The sequence below is a fragment of the Equus przewalskii genome, chromosome 13, assembly GCF_037783145.1.
Source record: "Equus przewalskii isolate Varuska chromosome 13, EquPr2, whole genome shotgun sequence".
Classification (NCBI taxonomy): Eukaryota; Metazoa; Chordata; class Mammalia; order Perissodactyla; family Equidae; genus Equus; species Equus przewalskii.
Genome location: NC_091843.1, coordinates 86,930,364 through 86,955,468, shown reverse-complemented (window position 1 = coordinate 86,955,468; position 25,105 = coordinate 86,930,364). Strand labels below are relative to the sequence as shown.

The window sequence follows — 25,105 nt, the reverse complement described above, 5'->3', positions numbered from 1 at the left end:
GAGAGGAGACCAGTGAAGATGTCACCACTCCCCTCTTCAGTCACCTCCATAAGGCCTAGTGTGAGGTCCCCAGAGAAGCCTCCCACCCCGTCCAATTCCTGGGGTCTATTGTGTTAGTGGAAGCTGTGTTCCCAAGGGACCAGCTCCCCGAATGTCCCTGCCTCCCCCAGCTCCTTACTGCGGTCACCACAGTGGAGGCGAGAGTGATTGCATTTGCTAGAACATCTCTGAAGCAGCAGGTGGGTGTAAATTCCGCCCAAAGAAATCCGTGGCCTAGACGCAGCATGCTCCCGTTTCCCCAGGGTCTCCGTCCTTTGTCCCCTCAGCTCCTCATCTGGTGACTGTGTTGTTGGAGAAGACACTGGAGGGTGGGGACAGGGAGCCAGAAGTCAGCAAGGTAAAAGCTCTGAATTCCAGGGCCCTGGGCAGAATTTTGAAAAGAACCCTTGGAGTCTGCCGGCCCCAGAACTCCTGGCACCGGGAGCTGCCTCCTGCCCAAGCCGTGTAACCGAATTTATTGTTGAGATGAGAGTGGAAGGGGCTCTGAGCCGTAGCATTGAGTAATAGATGGTGTCTGTTAGGAGACAGGAGTGATCAGATTCCTGCCTTGTAGACGTGACTAATATAAGCCACAACCTGTTAGGTTGAGTTCTAATTAATTTTTGTGTGTCTTTTTCTGAGTTTTTCCTTATTTCATGGGTGGTAGGTGATGAATAAGGCCTCCAAGAGGCTCGTACAGCCAGATGAAGCTTCTCGCTCTTTTCCTGCTGAAGAAATCCTTCCGATTTCCCCACACGGACGAGGGTGCTCCGGTGGCAGTTGAATGAATCATGGCTGCTCCGGAGGGAGGCAGCTGCTCCAGGGGGTCTTGGGGATGGGGCGACTGGTCAGCCCCTGAGTTAGGGAGCACGGATCCAGGGGACCTCTTGCTTGATGTTCCAGCACGTTTCCTCTGCATCTCAGCAAGCATTCCTGCGGGGACCCTGTAACCACTGACCCATAACCACTTCCCCTTCACAGTATGTCAACCCAGCCTTCGAAAGGATGATGGGCTACCACAAAGGGGAGCTCCTCGGGAAAGAGCTCGCCGAGCTGCCCAAAAGCGACAAGAACCGGGCCGACCTTCTCGACACCATCAATACGTGCATCAAGAAGGGCAAGGTGAGCCAGCAGACCCACAGACCCCTCCTTGGGCATTTTGTTCTGAGTTTTTATGTCACATCTTTAAGATTAGCTTCTTTAATAATGTTACCATTAAGTGAAAGATCTTTTATTTTTGCAAAATGAGTTAATTTTTGAGTTAGCTTTAGCCATCAAGCAAATCTGGCACTTATCATGATGACATAGAATCTGATGATTTTATATGGGGAAATGTCATCTTTTGCATGAGTATATCCCACCTAGCGTTGCTGGAATATCATTCCCATCTCTGAGCAGAGTTCCACTCCTAGAGCTGTTGTGTGTTTTTCAGTTTATCCAATGTTTGCGGGACTAGAAGTACTTACTATCTGCATGCAGGCCCAGTTTTCAGTCATTTTTTTTCTGTGCTCTTTGCTCATCACAGCTCAATAGGGATGTCGCGCTTATTTCTCCCCGCCACCCCAGTTTGTCCAGCAGCTTCCACCTCATCCTGGTGGATGCAGGCGATGGTGTCAGTGCCCTCAGGCCTCCCCTCTGGGGGAGTACTGCTCTTGGCTGGAGCGGCCTGTGCATTTTCTTTTAAGCATTCAGAATGCTTTCTCACATGTTATCTCTTCCGTCTTGCTTTCTCTGATGTGAAGTAGTTCAATAAGCATTGTCTTCATTTAATGGGGGGGGCCATTTTACGGAATAAAATAAGTTTGGGTTATATATGATGGCCAAAATTGATTTTAAAAAAATAGGGCAGTGAGACTGAAAAGGAAACAGGACACTGTCAAGTACTCCACAAAAATTTGCGGAATGCTGCCTCACACCTGATAACCCCAACACGCACGCCAGGCAGCCATCCGGTGTGAGAGAGGGGCAAGAAGAGGCTCTGATGTCACTACTCCCAGAAGTAGGGGAGGCGCCCCAGGTTCCCCCTCGAGGTCTCCAGGCTCCCATTCCACCAGTTCCCCAGGGTCCAGAGACAGCAGGAATCTTTGCATCCCTTTTGCCTCATCCTGGAAACTGCCAGGAGCCAGATGAACCCCAGACAAGTCTTGGCTGGAGGCCCCATAGGATGGTAGAGGGATGACAGGCTTCAAGGAGAGTTAAGAGACATGAATTTATAGCCAGGTCTTCCACTTCCTAATGTGGGCAAGCTAGTTAGACTCTCTGAGCCTCAGTTTACCCATCTGTAAATTAAGGATGATAATACCATGCTCACAGGTGGTTGTGAAGATTTTGAGAAAAACCTCAGAAGAATCCCTTGACCTTGTGCCATTACACCCATAGGGCTGAGAGCAGGAACACCCCACACTCGTCAAGTGTCCTGGGACCCAGGAGGGGCAGCCTTGGGATAGACCCGTTGGTCTTGTGGTTTTTGCGCATGGTGACCCTGAGCCTTACATAGTGTCACAGCGGGTGCAACAATAGAGCAGTGTTCTGTGGAATGAAAGCCTGTGGGGACTTTATTGCTCAACCTGATAAGACCCTCTGTAGGAGCAGCTGTAACCCTCGACAGAGGACTTTAAGAGCTCTCTTTTCCATGTAGGAGTGGCAGGGGGTTTACTATGCCAGACGGAAATCCGGGGACAGCATCCAACAGCACGTGAAGATCACCCCAGTGATTGGCCAAGGAGGGTGAGAGCAAACTCTTGAACTCTCTCCGTTGAAGGGCCCATGTGGGCACTGGGTTTGCGTATCAAAATGTCGGTGTAAACATTAGACCCACAAACGCAGTAGGCTTGGGCTGTATGTGGTGTATACCCACACTCCTCCGTGGGGCCAGCAACAAGCCCAAATGTGGCTTTCCCTCCCCGTCTCTCCTCCTGCTTGTGGGCTTTCCGAAGCATCCCCCAGCTGCCCGCCTCCTCCTGATTGTCTGTGGTTCTGCTGTCCCCACCACCCTCGGAAGGGGCCCAACTTCTAGGCCTTCCCCCTTCAAAACAACAACAAAGCAAAGGGCTCCCTCACCACAGCCCTGCGCTGGAGCCGACCTTCTCTCCTGAGTTCTGGCTCCGGGCTGTTCCACAGGGGGGTGCCCTGGAGGTCCTGGTTACAGAGAGAAAGGTGTGTCTGACCAGAAGTGGAGTGATCTGATTCCATTTAATCTCCGCTGAGCAGAGAAGCCTATTCATTTGTGGAGAGAAAGAGTAAATATGCAATTCTTTTTCCTTCTCCCAGTTAACGTTTATGAAAAGGTTTATGAAGCCAAACAGGATCCCCTAACGGCACGTCCCTGAGGAGCCTTTGTAAACCAGCCCGAAGGTCAACACCATAGTTCGGGCTTACAAGGGACACACGCCCTGGTGTGACGTCTTAGAAAAAGAAAAGGTGGCGATTGTCATGCCAGTAACTGGAAGAGGAGAGTCCTGTCTGTGACTCTTAGGACCGCCTGAGTTTCTTGGCAGATGGTCATGTGACGGGAAAACGAGGCATTCCATAAAGTCACCAAAGGGCCTGTAGGTTGTTTCCCCTCCGATTTTACTTGTATGGTTAGCTTTGAAATTGTTCCCTGCCTAGTTCAAAGACCACTGCCTCGTATTTGCTGCCACTGCGCTTCACCCTGGGTGGTGGGGTTTTGGCGGGCCCTGGCAGGGGTCAGGAGCACGGGAAGAGGCCACCGGGCCCTCCTTCTGAGCACAAAGGCCTCCGCATGGCCGTTACCTCCAGTGGTCAGTGCTCAGAGGTCACGATGGCTGTCACAGTGTTGTCATCATCATCCTTAGACTGTCTTCTCAGAAAACTTAAGTCAAGGTTCACTTTGCGTGTGACCAGAATCGTTAGGTAACCAAGGCAGGGGAGACACGTGACTGCCCGGTAATTTCTGTCAGATTGATTTTTTCTGATCTTTCTGATTTTGCAGATAAGAGAGAGAAGTCCTTTTGTCCAGACACAGTTTCCAGTGTTATTTTTTCCCCAATTGTAGGCATTGGGCTATCAGAGGAAATTCTCATCGGAAGTAGGGAAATTTTTACCTCTTCCCGTTTAGTGAAGCTCATTACAAAATAACCAGTATTTTCTATGTGCTCTTCAGAGTCCTCCAGAGAAAACTAAACCAGAGGGAGAAAGGGACTCATTCCTATAAAATCTAACAGCCCCCTGGAATTCCTGGCTTCACTCTCAGTAGAGAATCTACCTTGAGCTGATTTTTGTGGAGAGCCAAGGCACCTGTTGTCTTTGGCTGGTCTCCTTAGTGGTAATGACCAAGACTGTTTGAGGATTCTGTCCATGACCTTGAAATAAGAGGATTTTCCTCTGCCTGAAAAATGTCATAATTATGATGACCGTGCTGTGAAAAAATATGGAATATTAAATATAAAGACAGCAACCACGAAATTTGGTCATTGTCCAAATGAGTCTTTGCTTTTTATATAAGCTGTAAAATTATTAGTGTTAGCAGAATTAAAACCAATTTTCTGTAGAGTAGCATTTCATCCTATCACTGAAGATATTGAAGAGCAATCTTCAGGGGTCAGTTACAAAATGAAACGCCCATTAGGGAAGTGTTCCTGAGCCCGCTCGTGACTAGAAGGGAAGCCGGTTTCTGAGGTCTTGTGTGGGCTCTGTGGGAAACATGCGGTCTCTGTAGGTTGGGTTTGGTTTGAATTTTAAATCTGCCCTCGGATGGACCCTGGAGTTTTGCTTTAAGAAGATGCTGTTGATGTTTTCATTTGCTGATTTGTTGAATCATCTCATATCTGACTCACTAATAACTGATTATTTATGTTATTAGGAAAATTAGGCATTTTGTCTCCCTCAAGAAACTGTGTTGCACCACCGACAATAACAAGCAGGTATGGTGTCTGGCTTGCTTCTTGTGCTTTGTCAGCTTGACCGCGCCTTACATTCTCGCCACTATTCTCTGCTCATCTCTCTCCGTATCTTACTGTAGCTGACAATTAAGAAGGTTTATGGCAAAACTGGGCTCCTTTGACAAATAGTGAAAAAAACTCTCTGGCAGGCCTGCGCGCCTTCATTACTGATGCACGTCACTTAGCATTCAGCTCGTGCCTGAGCAACTCGAGACGAATGTATTTTATGAGAGCATGGAATTCTTCCTCCAAATAAAAAACTTTCTACTTTTCTATCTTGATTTCTTAGACAAATGAAAAGTGTGTATGTGTTTGAGCATTTCACCCCTAGAAATTCATACCAAAAACAAGAATCAGTCCAGAATTAGTACTGCGATTTTTTTTTGTACCGTTACGTCGTGCAGAACAATACATTTGAGTGTTGTCTTCTGAAGTAACAGAATTTTAATAAGTTGCTATATTTAAGAACTTTGTCAGATAATTTTGTCATAGAGAGCAACATTGGTATTGGTATTTTTCTTTGTGATTTAGACTTTTAATACTGGGTTATGTGTATTTTCACTTCATGCTTTAAAGTTTGTTGATGAAAAAGTACTCAACAAACATGATCCTGCAATGATCTGTTTTTGAAAGCATACAAAATATGACTTTTGACTTAGATGAAGATTTGAAAGAAGGGACAATTTCTCTGAACGGTATGAAGGGCTTTGGGGCATAATCCATTTTAGTGGAACATGTGGGAGATGTGAAGTGTGGGCTCAGAAGGCGAAGCCTGGCCAGGCGGGGAGTAAACTGGGGGAGGACGGGACCCAAGGAGCCTAAGCTCCTCCCAGTGAGAAGGTGGCTCCCAGAGGGGAAGTGGGACTGAGTATACAAGACTTCAGTGGGTGTCTCAGTCCATCGAAGCGATCCCTGTCCGTGTGCTTTTTTTTTTTAATAGTTATTCAATATTTGTATATATTGAGAAATGATCACTGTAATAAGTCTAGTTAACATTCATCACCACACAGCTACAAATTTTTTCTTGTGATGAGAACTTTTAAGATCTATTCTCTTAGCAACTTTCAAATATTCAATACAGTGTTATTAACTATAGTCACCATGCTGTGCATCACATCCCCAGGACTTATTTATCTTATCATTAGAAGTTTGTACCTTTTGATCCCCTTCACCCATTTTGTGCATCCCTCACGTTCCTCTCCCACCTCTGTCAACCACTAGTCTGTTCTCTGTATCTGTAAGTAAGGGTTTTTGTTTTAGGTTACACATATAAGTGATTTCATACAGTATTTGTCTTTATCTGATTTATTTCATTTAACATAATTCCCTCAAGGGTCCATCCATGTTGTCACAACTGGCAACATTTCATTCTTTTTTATGGCTGAATAGTATTCCACTGTGTGTGTGTGTGTGTGTGTGTGTGTGTGTGTGTGTGTGTGTGTGTACCATATCTTTTTTAATCCATTCATCTGTTGACAGATACTTAGGTTGTTTCCATGTCTTGGCTGTTGTAAATAATGCTACAGTGAACAAGGGGGTGCATATATCTTTTCGAGTTGGTGTTTCACTTCCTGTGGCTAAATACCCAGAAGTGGAATTACTGGATCATATGGTAGTTCTATTTTTAATTTTTTTTCTCCCCAAAGCTCCAGTACATAGTTGTATATCCTAGTTGTAGGTCATTCTAGTTCTTCTATGTGGGATGCCACCACACCATGGCTTGATGAGTGGTGTGTAAGTCCACGCCCAGGATCTGAACCAGTGAACCCGGAGCCACCAAAGCAGAGTGTGTGAACTTAACCACTCAGCCACGGGGCTAGCCCCTATTTTTTCGAGGCATTGCCATGCTGTTTTCCACAGTGGCTGCACCAATTTACATCCCACCAACAGTGCACAAGGGTTCCCTTTTCTCCACATCCTCGCCAACATTGTTATTTTTTGTCTTTTTATAGTAGCCATTCTAACAGGTGTGAGGTGATACCTCATTGTGGTTTTGACTTGCATTTCCCTGATGATTAGTGATGTCGAGCACCTTTCATGTACCTGTTGGCCATCTGTATGTCTTCTTTGGGAAATGTTCAGATCCTCTGCCCATTTTTTAATTGTTTTTTTTTTGCTATTGAGTTGTATGAGTTCTTTCTATATTTTGGAAGTTAACCAACCCCTTAGCAGATGGATGATTTGCAAATAATTTCTCCCCTTTGGTGCATTGCCTTTGCATTTTGTTGGTGGTTTCCTTTGCCGTGCAGGAGCTTTTTAGTTTGATGTAGCCTCACTTGTTTATTTTCGCTTTGTTGCCTGTGCTTTTGATATCAAATCCAAAAAAATCATTGCCAAGACCAATGTCAGGGAGCTTACCATCGATGTTTTCTTCTAGGATTTTTATGGTTTCAGGTCTTACATTCAGTTCCATTACTCCATTTAGAGTTAATTTTTATGTGTGGTGTAAGAGAGTGTGCAGTTTCATTCTTTTGCATGTGACTGTCCAGTTTTCCCAGCACCACTTATTGAACAGACTGTCTTTCCCCCACTATATATTCTTGCCTCCTTTGTCATAGATTAGTTGACTGTATATATGTGGGTTTATTTCTGGGCTCTCTCTTCTGCTCCACTGATCTATGTGTCTATTTTAATGCCAATACCATACTGTTTTGATTACTATAGCTTTGTAAGATAGTTTGAAATTAGGAAGTACGATACCTCCACCTTTGTTCTTCTTTCTCAAAATTGATTTGGCTATTCTAGAAAAATATTCTGAAATAGCTGGAGCAATTCTGTGCTTTTTCCTAAGATTTAGTTCAACATAAAATGCCTCCTTCAGCACTGAGAATTTCATCTGAAATCAGGAAATTTTCAGCTAATACCATAAAGTCTCACAGGCAATCAAGTCCTTGGAGACCTCTGGGAAAGGAAAGGAAATGACTTTCATAGGAAAGAAATTCTCTCAACCGCGGAGTTTAGACACCCCAGGAGGAAGAATGAGGCCTACGTGACAGGTGACATGGGTGGAGGGAGGGCGCCGGAAATCCTGGTGGCTCTTCAGAGACAAACTGCTGAACCCAGGCAGTGCAGGCCGGCCCATGGGGGCTGTGCCACCACATGCAGACGCAGGCCCGCTTGGCTCGGAGGTGCTCCTGCCAGAAAAGCGCCAAATACAGTTCAAGGGACAGATCAAGCACAGCCCCCCCACCTGACCTTGCTTACCCTCCTTCCTCCTTCTCACTCAGTGAATGGAACCCCAGTCTCCCTGCAACCCCATGTGCCCACATTCTACCAGTCCTTCACCGTCCAGCCCGAGACATTGAGTCTCATCCTCCTCAAGCCCCCCAAGGAGCTTCTTTGCTGTGTGTCACCCCCACCATTCTCATGGCTATTTGTGCCTCAGTGCCCTCTCCTCCCCAGCAGGTTCACCAGGCTGTGCTTGCCTCTATGTGCCCATGCTGCTTGGCGCATAGTAGGCCCTCAAGCTGTTGCTCAGCTTGAGTGGAATCGAATGTCACCTGTACACTTTTCCTGCGTCACAGGGAAAGCAGGCAGGCCCTTCGCACAGGTCTTAGGGACGCAGAATCGAGGGGCCACCTCTTCTTCTCTGAGGCTCTAAATAGAAACATCTTTACTGCCATGAATTAGCTGCAGTTCTGAGAAGAGTGGAAGCACGGAGCGCAGATACCCTGAGCCATTGACGTCACCTAATGGTGCTGCACAGGCCTAGAGAGACACTTAGATTTTCCAGTAACAAAGGATTTTTATATCTCTGGCTAGCACAGTGTTTTTCTCCTCCTCGCCGGAGGCTGGAGTGAGTGGTGATGGGTCTGTGACGGGAAGGGCCCCCGCGGGGGGAGCAGCCTGTCTGCAGGCGGTCCTGGCGGCGCTGCTCTCTGGGGTTTAGCCCTGACGTCAGAATCCACCCGTGGGTTTGCATTTTCACAGGGAATGAGACTGCTGGCCAGGCTGCTGTCTGCTGGTCGTGCTCGTCGTCAGCAAAGATCTGTTTCCCGTGTGAACCCTGTAGCTTTTTGCCAAGAGGCTGGATATGCTCAGTGGGGTTTGTCTGCGGTAAACACCGTCTCCCCCCACACTATGCACACACTTTCTCCCCAGATATGTATGAGACACCTCTTCTGTGCTGGCACCAGGACATAAAGTGTCTACCCCAGAAGCCGTGGACGCCACAGACAGATGAACAGGATGCATTTCTAGGGCAGAGCGCAGGGCAGGGGAACCGAGCACAGGGCAGGGGAACCGAGCGCTGGAGAAGCGCAAACGCAGGGCCCGCGGAGCCCGGCTAGGATGTCTTCAGTGTCACCCGGGACGAAGGGCAACAGACTGCAACCCACAGGCAGACGTGGCCTGTTGCAATGCAGCCTTGTTGGAGCACAGCCACACCGCTGTTGTGTGTGCCTCTGGCTGCCTTCACCTGTACCGGCAGAGGCCAGGGGTGCAGCAGAGCCCACAGGGCCCGCAGAGCCTGAAGTCCTTGCTCTCCAGCCCTTCACAGAGTTTGCCAACCCCTGGTCTAGAAGACAACTTTCCTTCCTGGGTCTCCCACTTTCTTAGCCAAGGGGCAGTCTGACCGGACCACCCAGAGGCCCCCCACTGTGCGTGCCCACTCGTCTTTGGGTGCCCTTTGCCTTCATGGTGACCCATGTACCTGGCTCAGAGCCCATCTCAACCCCTTTTGTATCCATGAAGACAGGGGACCTAGGCTGCTGCCTTTTCCCAAGGTCTGGATCCAAATCCAAAGGTGTGGCTCGAAGTGTGGACTGGCAGGGACCTGCAGCCGTGGTCCAAGAGGCGGACTTGCCCCTGAAGGGGCACTTCCAGGATCTGGACGGTACCCCGCCTCCTCTTGAGCTGGCCTGGTCAAAGTGGAGGGGCCTTACTGCTACCGCTGCAGTGCCCACTCCCAGCCTGGTCGCAGTGCATCCCCCATTCTCACCTTCTCCTCCCAGCCTTGGCGTGAGAATACAGGAGCACTGCACTCCTAAAAGCCAGCGAGCCAGCGGCGGCCTTGGAGCCCTGGAGAAAGTGTGGGAGGCCAGGCTAGGAGGCGAGAGAGTGGGGCTGCAGCCAATGGGGTGGTGTCTGTCGGGTATGGTCACCTGTTCCTCTTCCCACAAAGGGACGACACATGGCCAGGGAGAAGCCTCGGGGAGGTGCAGGTGGTTTTCTTGTGAGGTGAGGGAGCACAGCTCACCAATGAGCCACTCCACAGAAGATCCCCCGGGCTGTTGCAGGGGAAGGGCGTGGCCAGGCTCAGAGGAAGCGTCCTGGTCCATCAAGGTTCCAAGAGAGAGGCTAGTTAAGAGCCAAGGGACACCAATCTGACCTGGATTTTGCACAGGGCTTTGCAGAGCTAGAAAGCAGAGGGTCCTGCCTTTGGAATCTATTGACCACCTCCTCACCCTCATTTCGTGACAGCAAGGCTGTCGCCGTCATGGGAAGAACAGGAAGGACATAATCTCTGAATGGAGAATAGCTGTCTGACTGGAACAGGTTTGGCCTGGTGGAAATCTCGTTTCACCCACTGCAGACAGGCGCAAGTGTTGTCCTAGACTGATGTCAGTCTGGGGACAGGTGTTTGGGGTCACTGCTTTAAAGTACTTCACATATGTACCTTATTTGGGAATATAAGGCAGAAGGGGGGACTGAACTGGCCCAGTTTGCAATGATGAAATCTTGCTTTGAGATAAACTTTTTGGGGTGTGTTCATTTTGTTTTTATAGCAAGCTATATTATATTGAAATTGCTATAAAGATGAAGAAAAAAAGAACTTTGCTGTAACAATAATGCGTAAGACTAAGACTGTCAGAAGTGCCCAAAACAAGAACAAAGGGTGTAAGGTGTTAGGGAGTAAGAAGGGGGGAACAGGTCTTAAGGTTTGTGAAGGCTGCCTGTGGGGAAGGAGGGACTGGGCCTGGAAGGCAAAGGCAGTGGGAAGTTTTAAGGGATCAGATTAGGTTCAATACAGGAAAGAATGACTAGAATTGACCAAAGTTGGTAGCTTTAGTGGGTAGTGAGTTTACCACCACGGGTGGTAATCAAATAGAAGTAGACTGAACACTCAGTAGGAAAAGCTGTCTGGGAAGGTCACTCATTAACCAGAGCTTAGGCTGGATCAGTGGTTCTCCAAGAGTGGTTCCCAGAACCAGCAGCAAACCCAAGAATTTGTTAAAATTGCCAAATCAGACCTACAGAATCAGAAACTCCAGGCGTGGGCCTGGGAAATCTGTTTTAACAAGCCCTCCAGGTGGTTCTGATTCCCTCTGAAGTTTAAGAGCTACTGGACAAGATGAATGCCTTCAAGACTCTGGCACCATGAACTTGGATCATTGGTTCGTGAGCAGGGTCTGTTCTGGGTAAAATATAGTCCGAAAAGATTGTTTTCACTTCTGGCCCTCCGGCCTCCCCCTCCCGAGTGTGAGGACCCTGACCCAGCTGCTCAGGACCGTGCCTTGCGGAGGACCCCCAGCTCACCTCCAGCCGTGCCCTGGACCTGCATGGCCAGACTGCACTGTGGCTCGTTGAGTTGAGATGCTCTACGAATAAACCACATACTAGATTTCAGAGACTTAGTGTGAAAAAGAATGTAAATTATCTCATAAAAACTATCTCAGTCTCATATTGAGGACTTGTTGAAATGATAGCATCTTGCACATATTGTGCTTAAAAATAATTATGTGAAGAAAAGTAGTGCTTAAAAGTAATTATATGAAAAAAAGTAATGATTAAAAGTAATTTTGCCTGTTTCTTTTTACTTTGTAATGTGGCTACTAGAAAATATAAAATTATATATGTGGTTTGCAGCTGTGGCTCACGCGATATTTCTGTTGGACAGAGCTGGTCTGGCCCTTCCCTCCGCTGCCAAATCGCACCACGTGTCCGGTTCTCCGTGCCCTTTCACAGGCCATAGAGGATGCCAACCAGCTGTGCACATAGTAGTCTAGTTTCTGCCCGTGAGTCGGCTGCAGACTTATTGAGCCCCCAGGCGAAGAGGCTGTAAGCCCTTCCCCAGCCCCCTAGCAGTGCTTTCACCCTGGCCGGAGGACACTGATGGCATTTAAGCACACCTTTAGAGAACATTTTTGTTTGGGGAGATGTGGGGGCACCTTTTATTAGTTCTCAAACCATGGCAAAAGTTTGCTCTCACTGTCTAGAGCTCGTGGGTAGACAGCTGGGAGCCCAAGGCACCACGTCCTCTGACAGGTTCCCACCAGCTGCCCCCAGCCCATTCCTGTTCCCCAGCCCCAGCCTGGCTTCTGGGTGTGTCCTTGCCCTTCACTGCCCCTAGGCCTCCACTCTCACAAATTTGCCAAGTTCTCTTCCCCACATCCTTTCCTTCCTGGCATCTGGCTTAGCTGATTGGCCTTTTTGTGATTTTCGGACTTCTCCTCTACCATGCGGCAGAACAGGGTCCCCAGTACTAAGGCAGTCCACTATCTCATGGCCTTCTCTGTGACACCGAGAAGAGAGGCTGGTGCAGGGCACGAGCAGAGAGAGGCACGTAGGACCGGCTGCCGGTTTCTTTTCATTACCTATCCCTAGTGATAACAACAAGTTTTCAGTTTGTCCTAAATTCCCGATGTTTGGGATCCGTCACATGGTTCTTGAGTGATATGGACCCATTGCAACTTCCTTGTCCTTCAGGACTGAACTCAGCTTCTCCTCCTTCAGAGAAGTCTTCCTGAACCTGCCAGCCCTGTCTCCCCCGAGGTGAGGTGACGATGACACTTCTTTCCTGCATCACCCATCGGACCCTTAACCGTACACTGCTTGGGGTCAGTTCCCACCTTCGGGCAGGGACCCCACTGGCTGTGCCCATTAGACACAAGACATCAGGAAATTGTTCTAAATACTGATTTTTACTCCTGAATGAAATAACCTTTGGAAAGCATAGGAAATTCGAGATGCAGCTTCTGTCTCGTCCCCAGTTGTTATTACTTGTAGAGTTTTGATCTATATGTAGCCAATATATGTCTCACCTACTCCTGTGGAGTCTATTTGCCATATTCTCCCAAGGTACATGTCCAAGTGTGACTTCTTAAAAGGAAGTTGGACAAAAAGGACATTGCAGCTGAAAGCGTGACCTTGATTCTCCCTGGAGGTGTCTGTTCATTAGAACTCTCTTTTATGTCATCAGTATAGTACTATGATGTTCATCTGTACTTTACTCACAGGAGGTGCCCCAAATATTTGTTGATGTATTCGGTAAAGCCACTGAGTAAACGCAATTCTTCCATTTAGCTTTAGTACATATTTACACGAAGCTATTTAAAGAAAGGGCCCCGATATTGCAAAACTGCATTTTTTCCTGAGAAACCGCATTTCAACAGCCAAACCCTGAGCAGACGTGAATGGAGTACCTGCTGCGTATCTGAGGGAACAGACAAGTAGGAGCTCACGGCAGGGAACAGGGGACAGGCAGGGACACTGAGAATTCAGCGCTAGGATTCGACGCGTGGGAAAGTCTTAGCTCAGAGGAGAGAGAGACGCGACTTCATGCCTGGTGTTGGGGGTGGCTGCCGTAGCTGGTCACGACAGGCTTCATGAGGCCCTTGGGGTGTGAAGCTGAGAGAGAGTCACCTGGCTGACAAGGGGGAGGTAAACTGAGAACATTCCGGGCACGTGCACCTACACTGAGCACGGTGGGGAGGAGGCTGCCTCATTCAGGTAGACCCAGGTCCCCTCACCCTGGCAGAGAAGCCCACCCTTCGTGGCCCGCAGGCTCGGGGTTGTCTGCCCTGCACAGTGATGGGGTTCCTATGCCCTCCTGAGTCTTTCATCCTGTCCTCTGCCACGCCTGTAGGTTTTCATAAGGCACTTAGCCCCTGGTGGAGACAGGTGGGAGGTGGGAGATGGGAAAACAGAGGGAAGGAGGTGTAAGTCTGAGCTGGAAATCAGGTCTCCCTCTTGGGTAACCCTTTTGCGCCTGCTCATCAGTAATAACCTGCTCCAGGGGGAGCCCCAGCCAGTGGAGGCTCAGTACTGGAGCCCTAAACATGGAGAAAAATCAGTGGGACTTAAGAAAAGTAAGAGGTTCGGTAACGAACAGTAAACAGAGTTGAGCTATTTCTTTAAAATCGATGTTCTTTCTTTATCTCGGACACAGTTAAGACAACTAAGATTTCAAGAGGAGATACTATGCTGGCTTGTGGGGAGGAGGGATTTTTTCCCCCAACTTTAACTAAAATTCTGAAGACTGCATTTTTGTATGATCTGTGTCCTTCAGACTATTGCAAGATTCTGCTCACCGTGGAGACTCATACTAATTGAGCCAAGAGACTGTCACATTGCCTTAGACCCAACATGTTAAAGTTTTACTTACTTACCAATTTTTATGCAATTTGTGGGTCGTAGCACTATCAGGAAGTTTTTCTTTTTTTAAAGCAACAGTTGGTGGCTGACTCCTCAGAAGGAATTAATTCACATTGAGAACTTTTCTGTTCGGGTTGTGTGATCAGCCCAAGCCGAGCATTCGTTCATTCAAGGAGCAGCCTTTGCCCCTGGGCACTCTGGCCCCGTGGAGACACCAGGAAGGATGAGGCTGAGGCCACCATGTTTCTCCCCACATCTGCTCCTGCTGAATTCCGTGGCTTGGCTAGTGGGACCCCCCATCCACTCAGTCACCTCCATCCTAAACCTGGGAACCACCCTCAGCATCCTTGCTTTCCTGAGTCCCTAGAAGCCACTTCGTTCTGGAGATTGTGTCTTCCTAACGACTCTTGACTTCATGCCCTGTTCTCCACCCCACTCTCACTTCATTTCATCCCATTATGACCTGCATTATGTTCTGCACTTGTCACCGAACCAAAGTGGGTTCCCTCCTGGCAAGTTAAATCAGACTCTCCACCAGAAGTAGTTGTCTCAGAAAGTAAAGTGTATTTGTGGCAAATAGGAGACCATGTGGAATCATTTCCAAAGTCATGGCGTCCCCAAACAAAGGGGAGCAGGGCCCTTTGATTTTGGATGGGGAATGAATATTCCAAAGGGAGAGGTGGGTGTTTGCTTGTGCAGGCTCAGTTGGAAACATGCTTCCCCATACACTGCACGTTACGGTAAGAAGGCCCAGCTCCTCCTGGAGAGATCTTAGCATTAAAGATGAGACAAAGGTCATAGGCGTAGCTCTCATGGTGAGGCCTGGTCTGGTTCAGGGAGGTTGGTGATTGCATCTCCTTAACATAAGGAAAGGAAAAAAACAATTTGGAAAAACAGTTAAAATATCCAAACCCACCCTTGAGTTCCTTGGGGTAACTAGTCGGTGACACACTTGCCTCCTAACTGCTCCCCGTGCCTCCATTTACCGCTGTGCTGGCACCAGCCCACACAGGCTCAGGGGAGCTCATTGTTTAATTTTCTGGAATTTTGTGAGCCAATTGTTAAAACAGGCATTATTAAAAATTTATAGGAGCATGCGATTAAATAAATTTTCAAATAGGTAGTAGGTACTCAAAATCCATCACTTAAGTGTGTTACTACATTTTCTATTATCCCTGCTCTTGAGGTTATTTACATTTGTTTTATCCCTATGGTGGAAATAGCATAGAAAGTTGTGCTGCTGTGCACGTCTTCCCAGCTCCACATTTGGCGACATCATGTTGGGAGCTTCCAACAGCCAGACTGGGAGTATTTTTAGACCAAGGAAATCAGCAAATGCTACAAATCAGGACTTTTTTAAAAAAACAAAACATCTTTAGTTTATTATTTTAACTTTTCTTCTTAATACCATTCTAGTGAACACAGACAATAAACGGACAAACCCTCCCCCTCCAACCAGTTTAATTTATATTTATATGTGTGCTATTTGTTTTAAAATTCATTCTATAACATCATAAACACATCGCAAATTCTGAACAGAGAAATTCATTGTAGGAAAATATGATCAGGAAAGAGGGCTTATGTGGATAAAAACCAAAATTTTTTAATCCATATTTGTGATTGAATCTAGATCACAGTATATCTGCATTGGCTCATATTTTTTAAAATTGAGATATAATTGACATATAGCATTGTGGTAGGTGTACAACATAGTGGTTTGATATTTGTATACATTGCAAAATGGTCTCCACAGTAAGTTTAGTTAACATCAAGCGCTACACAAATTTTTTTCTTGTGATGAGAACATTTAAGATATACTCTCTTAGGAACTTTCAGATATGCAATACTGCATTGTTAACTATAGTGACTATACTGTACATTACATCCCCAGGACTTATTTATCTTAAAACTGGAAGTTTGTATCTTTTGATCACCTTTGCCCGTTATAAAACTGGAAGTTTGTATCTTTTGATCACCTTCGCCCGTTATGCTCACCACTCACCCCCTACCTCTGGCAACCATCAATCTGTTCTATCTATGAGCTCTTTTATTTTTAGATTTGACCCGCAAGTGAGATAATACAGTATTTTTCTTTCTTTGTCTGACATTTCACTTAGCATAATGCCCTCGAAGTCCATCTATGTTGTCACTAATGGCAGGATTTTCTTCTTTTCTACGGCTGAATAATGTTCCAGTGTGTGTGTGTGTGTGTGTGTGTGTATACCACATTTTCTTTATCTATTCATCCATGCATGGGCACATAGGTTGTTTCCATGTCTTGGCTATTGTAAATAAGACTACAATGAACATATCTTTTTGAGATAGTGATTTCATTTCCTTCAGTTAAATACCCAGAAGTGGAATAGCTGGATCATATGGTAGTTCTATTTTTACTTTTCTGAGGAACCGCCATACTGTTTTCCAGAGTGGCTGCACCAATTTCCATTCCCACCAACAGTGCACGAGAGTCATTGCTCCACACCCTCGTCAACACTTGTTATTTCTTGTCTTTTTGATAATAGCCATTCTAACAGTAAGGTGATATCTCATTGTGGTTTTGATTTGTATTTCCCTAATGATTAGTGATGTTGAGCACATTTTCATATACCTCTTGGCCATCTGTATATCTTCTTTGGAAAAATGTTTATTCAGATGCGCTGCCCGTTTTTCAATTGGGTTTGTTTTTTTGCTCTTGGGTCATGTGAGTTCTTTATGTATTTTTAGGTATTAATCCCTTATCAGATATATGGTTTGCAAATATTTTCTTCCATGTGGTAGGTTGCCTTTTCATTTTGTCAGTGGTTGCTTTTGCCGTGCAAAAGCTTTTTAGTTGAATGTGGTCCCATTTATTTATTTTTCCTTTTCTTGCCTTTGCTTTTGGTGTCAAATCAAAAAAGTCATCATCACCAAGACCAATGTCAAGGAGCTTTTCCTGTATGTTTTCTTCTAGGATTTTTATGTTCAGGTCTTACACTCAAGTCTTTAGTCCATTTTGAGTTGATTTTTGTGTATGGGGTAAGATAGTCGTCCAGTTTCATTCTTTTGCATGTGGCTGTCCAGTTTTCCTACCATTTGTTAAAGAGACTGTCCTTTTCTCATTTTATAGTCTTGGCTCCTTTGTTGTACATTAATTGACTGTATATGTATGAGTTTATTTTTGGGCTCTCTATTCAGTTCTGTTGATCTATGTGTCTATTTGTATGTTAATACCATACTGTTTTCAATACTATAGCTTTGTAATATAATTTAAAATCAAGAAATGGTTCTATTCTGTGAAAAATGCCATTGGAATTTCGATAGGAGTTGCATTGAATCTGTAGATTGTTTTGGGTAGTGTGGACATTTTAACAATATTAATTCTTCCAATTCATGAGCATGGAATATCTTTCTATTTATTTGTGTCTTCCTCAATTTCTTTAGTTTTCAGTGTAAAGCTCTTTCACCTCCTTGGTTAAATTTGTTCCTAGGTATTTTTATTCTTCTTGATATAGTTGTAAATGGGATTGTCTTCTTAATTTCTCCATCTAATAGTTTGTCATTAGTGTATAGAAATGCAACTGATTTTTGTATATCAATTTTGTAAACTACAACTTTACTGAATTTGTTTATTAGTTATAACAGTTTTTAGTGGAGTCTTTAGGGTTTTCTATATATGAGATTATATCATCTTCATATAGTTTTACTTCTTTATTTACAGTTTGGATGCCTTTTTTTTTCTTGCCGTACTGCTTAGTTCCAGTACTAAGTTGAATAAAAGTGGCAAGAGTGGACATCCTTCTCATGTTCCTGGTGATAGAGGAAAAGCTTTCGGTTTTTCACCATTGGGATTATATTAGCTGTGCACTTGTCATATATGGCATTTATTATATTAAAGTACATTCCCTCTATACCCACTTTGTTAAGAGTTTTTATTTTTATGGTGAAAAAATTTATACTTAGAATTAGCCAGCTGGACTCAGTTTAGATGATCCCAATTTTGTTGGCAACATCCAAAGCATCATAGTCTGGTGCCACTTGAACATATGCGCATATCTTCTTCTCTCCATCAGGCCTGATCAGGGTGTTGACTTTGGCCACATCACTGTTACAGAGCTTCTTCACGGCCTGTTTGATACGGTGCTTGTTGGCCTTGACATACACAACAAACACTATTGTGTTGTCTTCCATCTTCTTCATGGCTGACTTGGTGGTCAGAGGGAACTTGATGGCATAATGATCAAGCTTGTTTCTCCTGGAGGTGCTTTTCTGACGATGTTTGGCCTGCCTTTGGTGTCACAGTGTCTTGGGCTGCCGGAAGATGGGTGATGTGTGGATCTTTTTCTTTCTGGCTGTGGATTTCTTTCAGAACTGCTTTCTTGGGCTTCCATGCTTTTACTTTGGCTTCATCTTTGGGAGGGATAGGGACTTCCTTCTTTGCTTTCCATAACATGTTCATGACAGTTTGTTCAGAGTTTTTGTCATGAATGGATGTTGAATTTTGTCGGAAGTTTTTCCGCATCTATTGAGATGGTCATATGATTTTTATCCTTCATTTTGTTAATGTGGTATATCACATTGATTTGCAAATGTTGAATCATCCTTCCCTCCCAGGGATATCCCACTTGATCATGGTGTATGATCCTCTCAATATGCTGTTGAATTCAGTTTGCTGATATTTTGTTGAGGGTTCTGGGATCTAGGTTCATCAGGGATGTTGGCCTGCAGTTCTTTTTTCTGGTAGTGTTCTTGTCTGGCTTTCGTATCAGGGTAATGCTGGCCTTGTAAAATGAGTTTGGGAGTGTTCTCTCCTCTTCAGTTTTTTGGAAGAGTTTGACATTAATTCTTCTTTAAATATTTGCTAGAATTCACCAGTGACACTTTCTTGTCCTGGGCTTTGCTTTGTTGAGAGGTTTTTCATTACTGATTCAATCTCCTTAATAGTAATTCATCTGCTCAGATTTTCTATTTCTTCATGATTCAGTCTTGGTAGGTTGTATGTTTCTAGGAATTTATCCATTTTTTCTAGGTTGTTCTGTCTAGATTGTTCAGCCAATAGGTGTATAATTGTTCCTAATAATCCCTCATGATCCTTTGTATTTCTCTGCTATCAGTTGTAATGTCTCCTTGTTCATTTCTGATTTTATATATTTGAGTCTTCTCTCTTCTTGGTGAGTCTGGTTAAAGGTTTATTTTGTTTATGTTTTTAAAAAAACCAGCTGTTAGTTTCATTGGTCTTTTCTATTTTCTTTTTAGTCTCTATTTCACTACTTTTGCTCTGATCTTTATTTCCTTCTTTCTACTAACTTTGGGCTTAGTTTGTTGTTCTTTTCTAGTTCCTTTAAGTATAAGTTATGTTGTTTATTTGAGATCTTTCTTGTTTCTTAACGTAGGTGTTTATTGCTATAAAATTCCCGCTTAGAAGTGCTTTTGCTGCATCCTGTAGGTTTTGCTTTGTTTTATTTTCATTTGTCTCAAGATATTTTTAAATTCTTTTTTCTTTGACCCATTGGTTGTTCCAGGGCATGTTGTTCAATCTCCACATATTTGTAAATTTTCCAGTTTTCTTCTTGTAATTGTTTTCTAGTTTCATACCATTGTGGTTGGAAAAGATGTGTGGTATGATTTCAATCTTTTTAAATTTATTAGGATTTGTTTTGTGACCTAACATATGATCTCTCTTGGAGAATGTTCCATGTGCACTTGAGAAGAATGTGTATTCTGCTGCTTTTGGATGGAATGTTCTGTAAATGTCTGTTAAGTCCATCCGGTCTAATATGTCATTTAAATCCAGTGTTTCTTATTAATTTTCTGTCTGATGATCTATCCACTGATGAAAGTGAGATATTGGAGTCCTCTCCTATTATTGTATTGCTGTCTATTTCTCCCTGTAGGTCTTTTAATATTTGCTTTATATATTTAGATGTTCCTATGTTGAGTGCATAACTAATTATAAATGTTATATCTTGTTGTTGGATTGACCCCTTTATCATTATATAATGCTCTTCTTTGTCTTTTAATATAGTCTTTGTCTTAAAGTCTGTTTTGTCTGATATAAGTATAGCTATCCCAACTTTCTTTCGGTTTCCATTTGCATGGGATGTCTTTTTCCATCCCTTTACTCTAAGTCAATATGTGTCCTTAAAGCTGAAGTCTCTTGTAGGAAGCATATAGTTGGGTCTTGTTTTTTTATCCATTCAGCCACTCTGTGTCTTTTGATTAGAGAATTTAGTCCATTTACATTTGAGGTATTTATTTATGGGTATGGACTTCCTGCCATTTTGTTTATTGTCTTCTGGCTATTTTGTAATTCCTTTATTCCTTTCTTCTTCTCTTGTTCTCCTCCTTTGTGATTTGATGCTTTTCTGTAGTGGTATGCTTAGATTCCTTTCTCTTTACCTTTTGTGTATCTACTTTAGGTTATTGCCTTGTGGTTACCGTGAGGCTTACATATAATATCTTACAACAGTCTATTTTAAGTTGATAACAACTTAAGTTCAAATGCATTCTAAAGCTCTACACTTTTACTCTCTCCTCCCACATTTTATGTTTTTTACATCACAATTTGCATCTTTTTATCTTGTGTATCCATTAACAAATTATTGTAATGTTAGTTATTTTTAATACTTTTGTCTTTCAACTTTCATAGTAGCTTTATAAGTGATTAACCCACCACTTCTACATTATTTTGTATTTTACTATATGTTTACTTTTAACAGTGAGATTTATACTTTCATATGTTTTCCTGTTACTAATTAGCACCTTTTTGTTTCACCTTAAAGAAGTCCCTTTAACATATCTTGTAAGGCAGGTCTAGTGGTGATGAACTTCTTTAGCTTTGGCTTGTGTGGAAAACTCTTTCTCTCTCCACCAATTCTGAAGGACAGCTCTGCCAGGTAGAGGATTCTTGCTTGATGGTTTTTTTCTTTCAGCACTTTGAATATATCATGCCACTCCCTTTTGGCCTGCAAAGTTTCTGCTGATAGTCTTATGGGGATTCCCTTGTACATAATAAATTGTTTTTCTCTTGGCTGCTTTTAAGATTCTCTCCTTGTCTTTAACTTTTGAAAATTTAATTATAATGTGTGTGGGTCTGTTTCAATTCATCTTATTTGGAACTCTTTAGGCTTCCTGGATATGAATGTCTGTTTCCTTCCCTAATTTAGGGAAGTTTTCAGCCATTATTTCTTCAAATAGGTTTTCTGCCCCTCTTTCTTTCTTCTCCTTCTGGTATCCCTATAGTGTGAATATTGGTCTGCTTGATGTTATCCCATAAGTCCCTTAAGCTATCTTCACTCTTTTTCATTCATTTTCTTTTTTTTTTTTTTTTTGCTGCTCTGAATGAATGAATTCCACTGCCCTGTCTTCAGGTTCACTGATTTTTCTCCTGCCTCATCTAGTCTGCTGTTGAACCCCTCTATTGATTTCTTTTCAGTTCAGTTATTATATTCTTTAGTTCTGTGGTTTCTGTTTGGTACTTTTTTATATTCTCTATCTGTCGAAATTCTCACTTCATTCATGCATTGTTCTCCTGACTTTGATGATCATATTTATGACTGTCATTTTGAACTCTTTCTTGGGTAAATCACTTTTGTCCATTTAATTAAGGTCTTTTTCTGAGGTTTTATCTTGTTCTTTCTTTTGGAACATACTCCTTTTTTCTTCATTTTCCTTGACTCTCTATGTTAGTTTCTATGCATTAGATAAAACAGCCACCTCTCCCAGTCTTGATGGAGAGGTCTCAGGTAGCAGATGAACCTATTGTTCCACCCTGCCCTAGCTCTTGATTGTTTCTCATACCTTTGTGATTGTCCAAGCAACCCACTTTGTTCTTAGTGGTTCCCAGTAGTTGAGGGAGTGTCCAGACCTGTCAGTGTCCCAAAGGGGAGGATCTCAGGCCCTCAGACCTAGGATCTCAGAACCTAGATGTAGGTTGATTGAAAGCTGGGCCCTCAGGCAGCAGCTTTTGGAGTATGCAAATATATCTCTTACAGGTTAAGACTGGGAGATGGGCATTTCTATCTGCTGCCTCTGTGCTGTGCCCTGGAAGGATAGCCTGTTAAGAACTGTTTCTTTGTTTTTTACAGTCCTATGAGACCTGAAAACATAAGACCCACTGGCCACCAGAGCCAAGTAATCAAGAAGTGTCCCTGTGGAGGCATCCGCAAAAACCAGGGTGCCATACACTTGCACAGGCTCCTTTCTGGGAGATACCAGTGACATGGGGCAGGGCAGAGGCAGAGCGCAAAAATGGCATCTTCCAGCCTCCCAGTCTCTGGGGAGAATTGCAGTCAGCCCCTACATGTGTGTTAAATTAGAAGCCTTCCCCTCAGGCCAAAGCTTTTAAGATAAACAGATTTCTTTCACAGAAGGATTGGGCGAATTTCAGTTTGCTGTCTCTGCACTGGACCCTGGGGTTAGCCATAGTGAGTCTGTGTGAGCCCTTTAAGTACTGTCTGTTAGTTCCCTACAGCCTTGTGGGTCTGTGGACTCAAGCCCCACTGGTTTTCAAAGATGTTTTGGGGGTCTGTCTCTCAAGTGGAAGTCTTAAAAGTTGAGGTGCCAGATGTGGGGTCCAAACCCTTTGCTCCTTGGGGAGAAGCTGGGAGTTGTGAGTTCCCTCCCGATTGTGTGTTGCCCAGCCAGGAGTGGGATTTACGGCAAGATTGTTTCTTAGCCTCTTCTATCCGCCTTGATGTGGGGTTTTTTCCTCACTTACCTGATGTGTAGGAGTCGCTCAACTGGTTTCTGAATTTCTTTCAGAGGGAACTGATTCATATGCGGTTGTAGATTCAGGGTGTCTGTGGGAAGAGGTGAGTTCAGGAGCCTCCTGTGTCACCATCTTGAACCTAAAAGTTCCCAGGACTTATTTTTTGGTTGATTTTCTAGACTTAAGCAAGTGATGGAGAAAATGTTAATAATATAGATTAAATTTAAATGTATAGCAAGTCTGTAACAGTTTCATGGTGAATAACACAAAAAATGGAAGAAATGTCCCTCCAGTATTCAAAAACTATTATATGATTCAACAAAGAAGTTGCTCACATCATTAACATATGAGTGGAGTTCCTGTGCATCTGTTATTTTACTCTTATCACTTAATGTAAGTGAAAATATCACCTCACATTCATGTCGAAACTCCACTCATTCATCAGTGGCAACCATAGATAGGCTGCTCATACAAGAATTCCACACAAAGTCAACAAAAGCATTTTGTGAGAATCAATTGGCTATATAGAATTTATGATAAAGGGTATTTTTATATTTTAGTATTATTTAGAAACTGTGTGCTAGACACCCTTTATATCAAGTTGGCAATTTTTTTATTAAAGGGCCAGATAGTAAATATTTCAGGCCCTACGGTCTCTGTCACAACTACTCGGCTCTGCTATTGTAGCAGGAAAGCAGCCACAGATGATGTGTAAATGAATTGGCAAGGCTATGCTATAATAAAATTATATTTATGAAATCCCTGGGCTGTAGTTTACTGACCTGTACTTTTCATCAGTAAAATTTATAATAAACTTAGGTATGGATATCTATGCATTTTTCAGCGATCTGGTTGTTAAATCTATGCCAGCACACCCTCCAGTCCATAGTCCTCATTCTAAAGGACTCCCCAATGGCTCATCATCATTTAAAAACGAATTTGTAGATGTCTTTTAGGAGCACACGGAGCGCTCTGGGATCCTCCTGCTTCTGCCTACTCTTCACCTCATTCACTGCTGCTTGGCTCTGGCCACACCAAGCTCTTCATAGTTCCGTAAGCACACCAGGCTTCTTCATGCCTTTGGGCATTGTGCTTACTGTTCCCTCTCTCTGGCTTCCTCCTTCCTCCTGTCCTCCTGCAGAGCTCCTGTTTACCTGACCCAGGTCATGTTTCTCCTCTGTGCTTTTCCCCTGACCACTCTGTCCTCCTCTCACCTACAGAGTGCGTTTATCACCTCCCACACTGGACCCAGCTTATCAAGGGCAGCATCATGTGGCATGCCCTGCATCCCCATCTCCCACTGATGCTACTGAACTCAGTAAATACAAGTGGAGTTTGTCGAGGATCATATGCTTTAATAATCATAAGATGTACCAGGTATTGAACACCTTGTATCCCTTATTCTGTACATGCGTGTCATACATTAACTCTTGTAACCCTCACGGCAACTCCAGGAGGTGGATACTAGGATCCCCATTTTATGAACCAGGAAACTAAGGCTTGGAATCATTAACAAGCCTGTCCATGTTGCACACAGTGATATGTGGCGGAACCAGGATTCAGACTATTCAAGTAGTTGGCAATGTGGTTATAAAAGGAATACAGGTGTGTATTGTGAGCAGTAAGCATGAAAGAAAGGCTACCCTTACTTGGGAAACTGGGGGACAACTTCATGGAGGAAGTGTTGACTGAAGTGGGGTAGAATTTATCCTTGTGGGGAGAAGAATCTCAGACAGAAGTGAAAAGGTAACTAGGAGAAGCAAGAGTGGTCAGGCTTGGCTGGACCTCTTGATGTGGTGTAGACTCAGGGAGATTGAGCTGAAGGCCAAGTTGGGGCCCAGTCTCTCAGCTGCGCACCTGCCTTTGCCTGGCTTCCTGTGACAGTCCGTGCCCTGCTCTAGGTGTGTCCAGGTCCGGAGCCATTCTGGTGGGTGTGTGGACTGAAGTAAATCATGCCATGTGCTCCCTGCCACAGTCCGGCCTCCGTCTGCAAATGAGATCAAGTTTATGTGTGCATTTGATGCGCCATGAAAGGAAGTTAGAAGAGGTGTTTGGGGGTCTGAGTAGAAGGCTAAGAGGGTGAGGTAGCGAACTATCTGCCGAGGAGCCTTGGGCCTCTCTTGGGAAAAGCCGGAGCCTGGGACCTCCGCTCCTTGTGAAGGTC

At 44.3% G+C, this 25,105-nt stretch overlaps 1 protein-coding gene and 1 pseudogene across 12 annotated transcripts in view; one reads left to right on the top strand and one right to left on the bottom strand.

The window, feature by feature from the left end:
• PDE8B (phosphodiesterase 8B) overlaps nt 1-25,105 on the top strand; it is a 217,432-nt gene that overhangs the window by 146,813 nt on the left and 45,514 nt on the right. For all 12 annotated transcript variants that reach the window (XM_070571586.1, XM_070571578.1, XM_070571580.1 and 9 more), the window contains 3 exons: nt 1,021-1,161; nt 2,678-2,766; nt 4,862-4,922. In XM_070571586.1, the coding sequence (XP_070427687.1) occupies nt 1,021-1,161; nt 2,678-2,766; nt 4,862-4,922 (291 nt within the window). The remainder of the gene's footprint in view (nt 1-1,020; nt 1,162-2,677; nt 2,767-4,861; nt 4,923-25,105) is intronic.
• On the bottom strand, nt 18,143-18,690 carry LOC103547093 (large ribosomal subunit protein uL23 pseudogene; annotated as a pseudogene).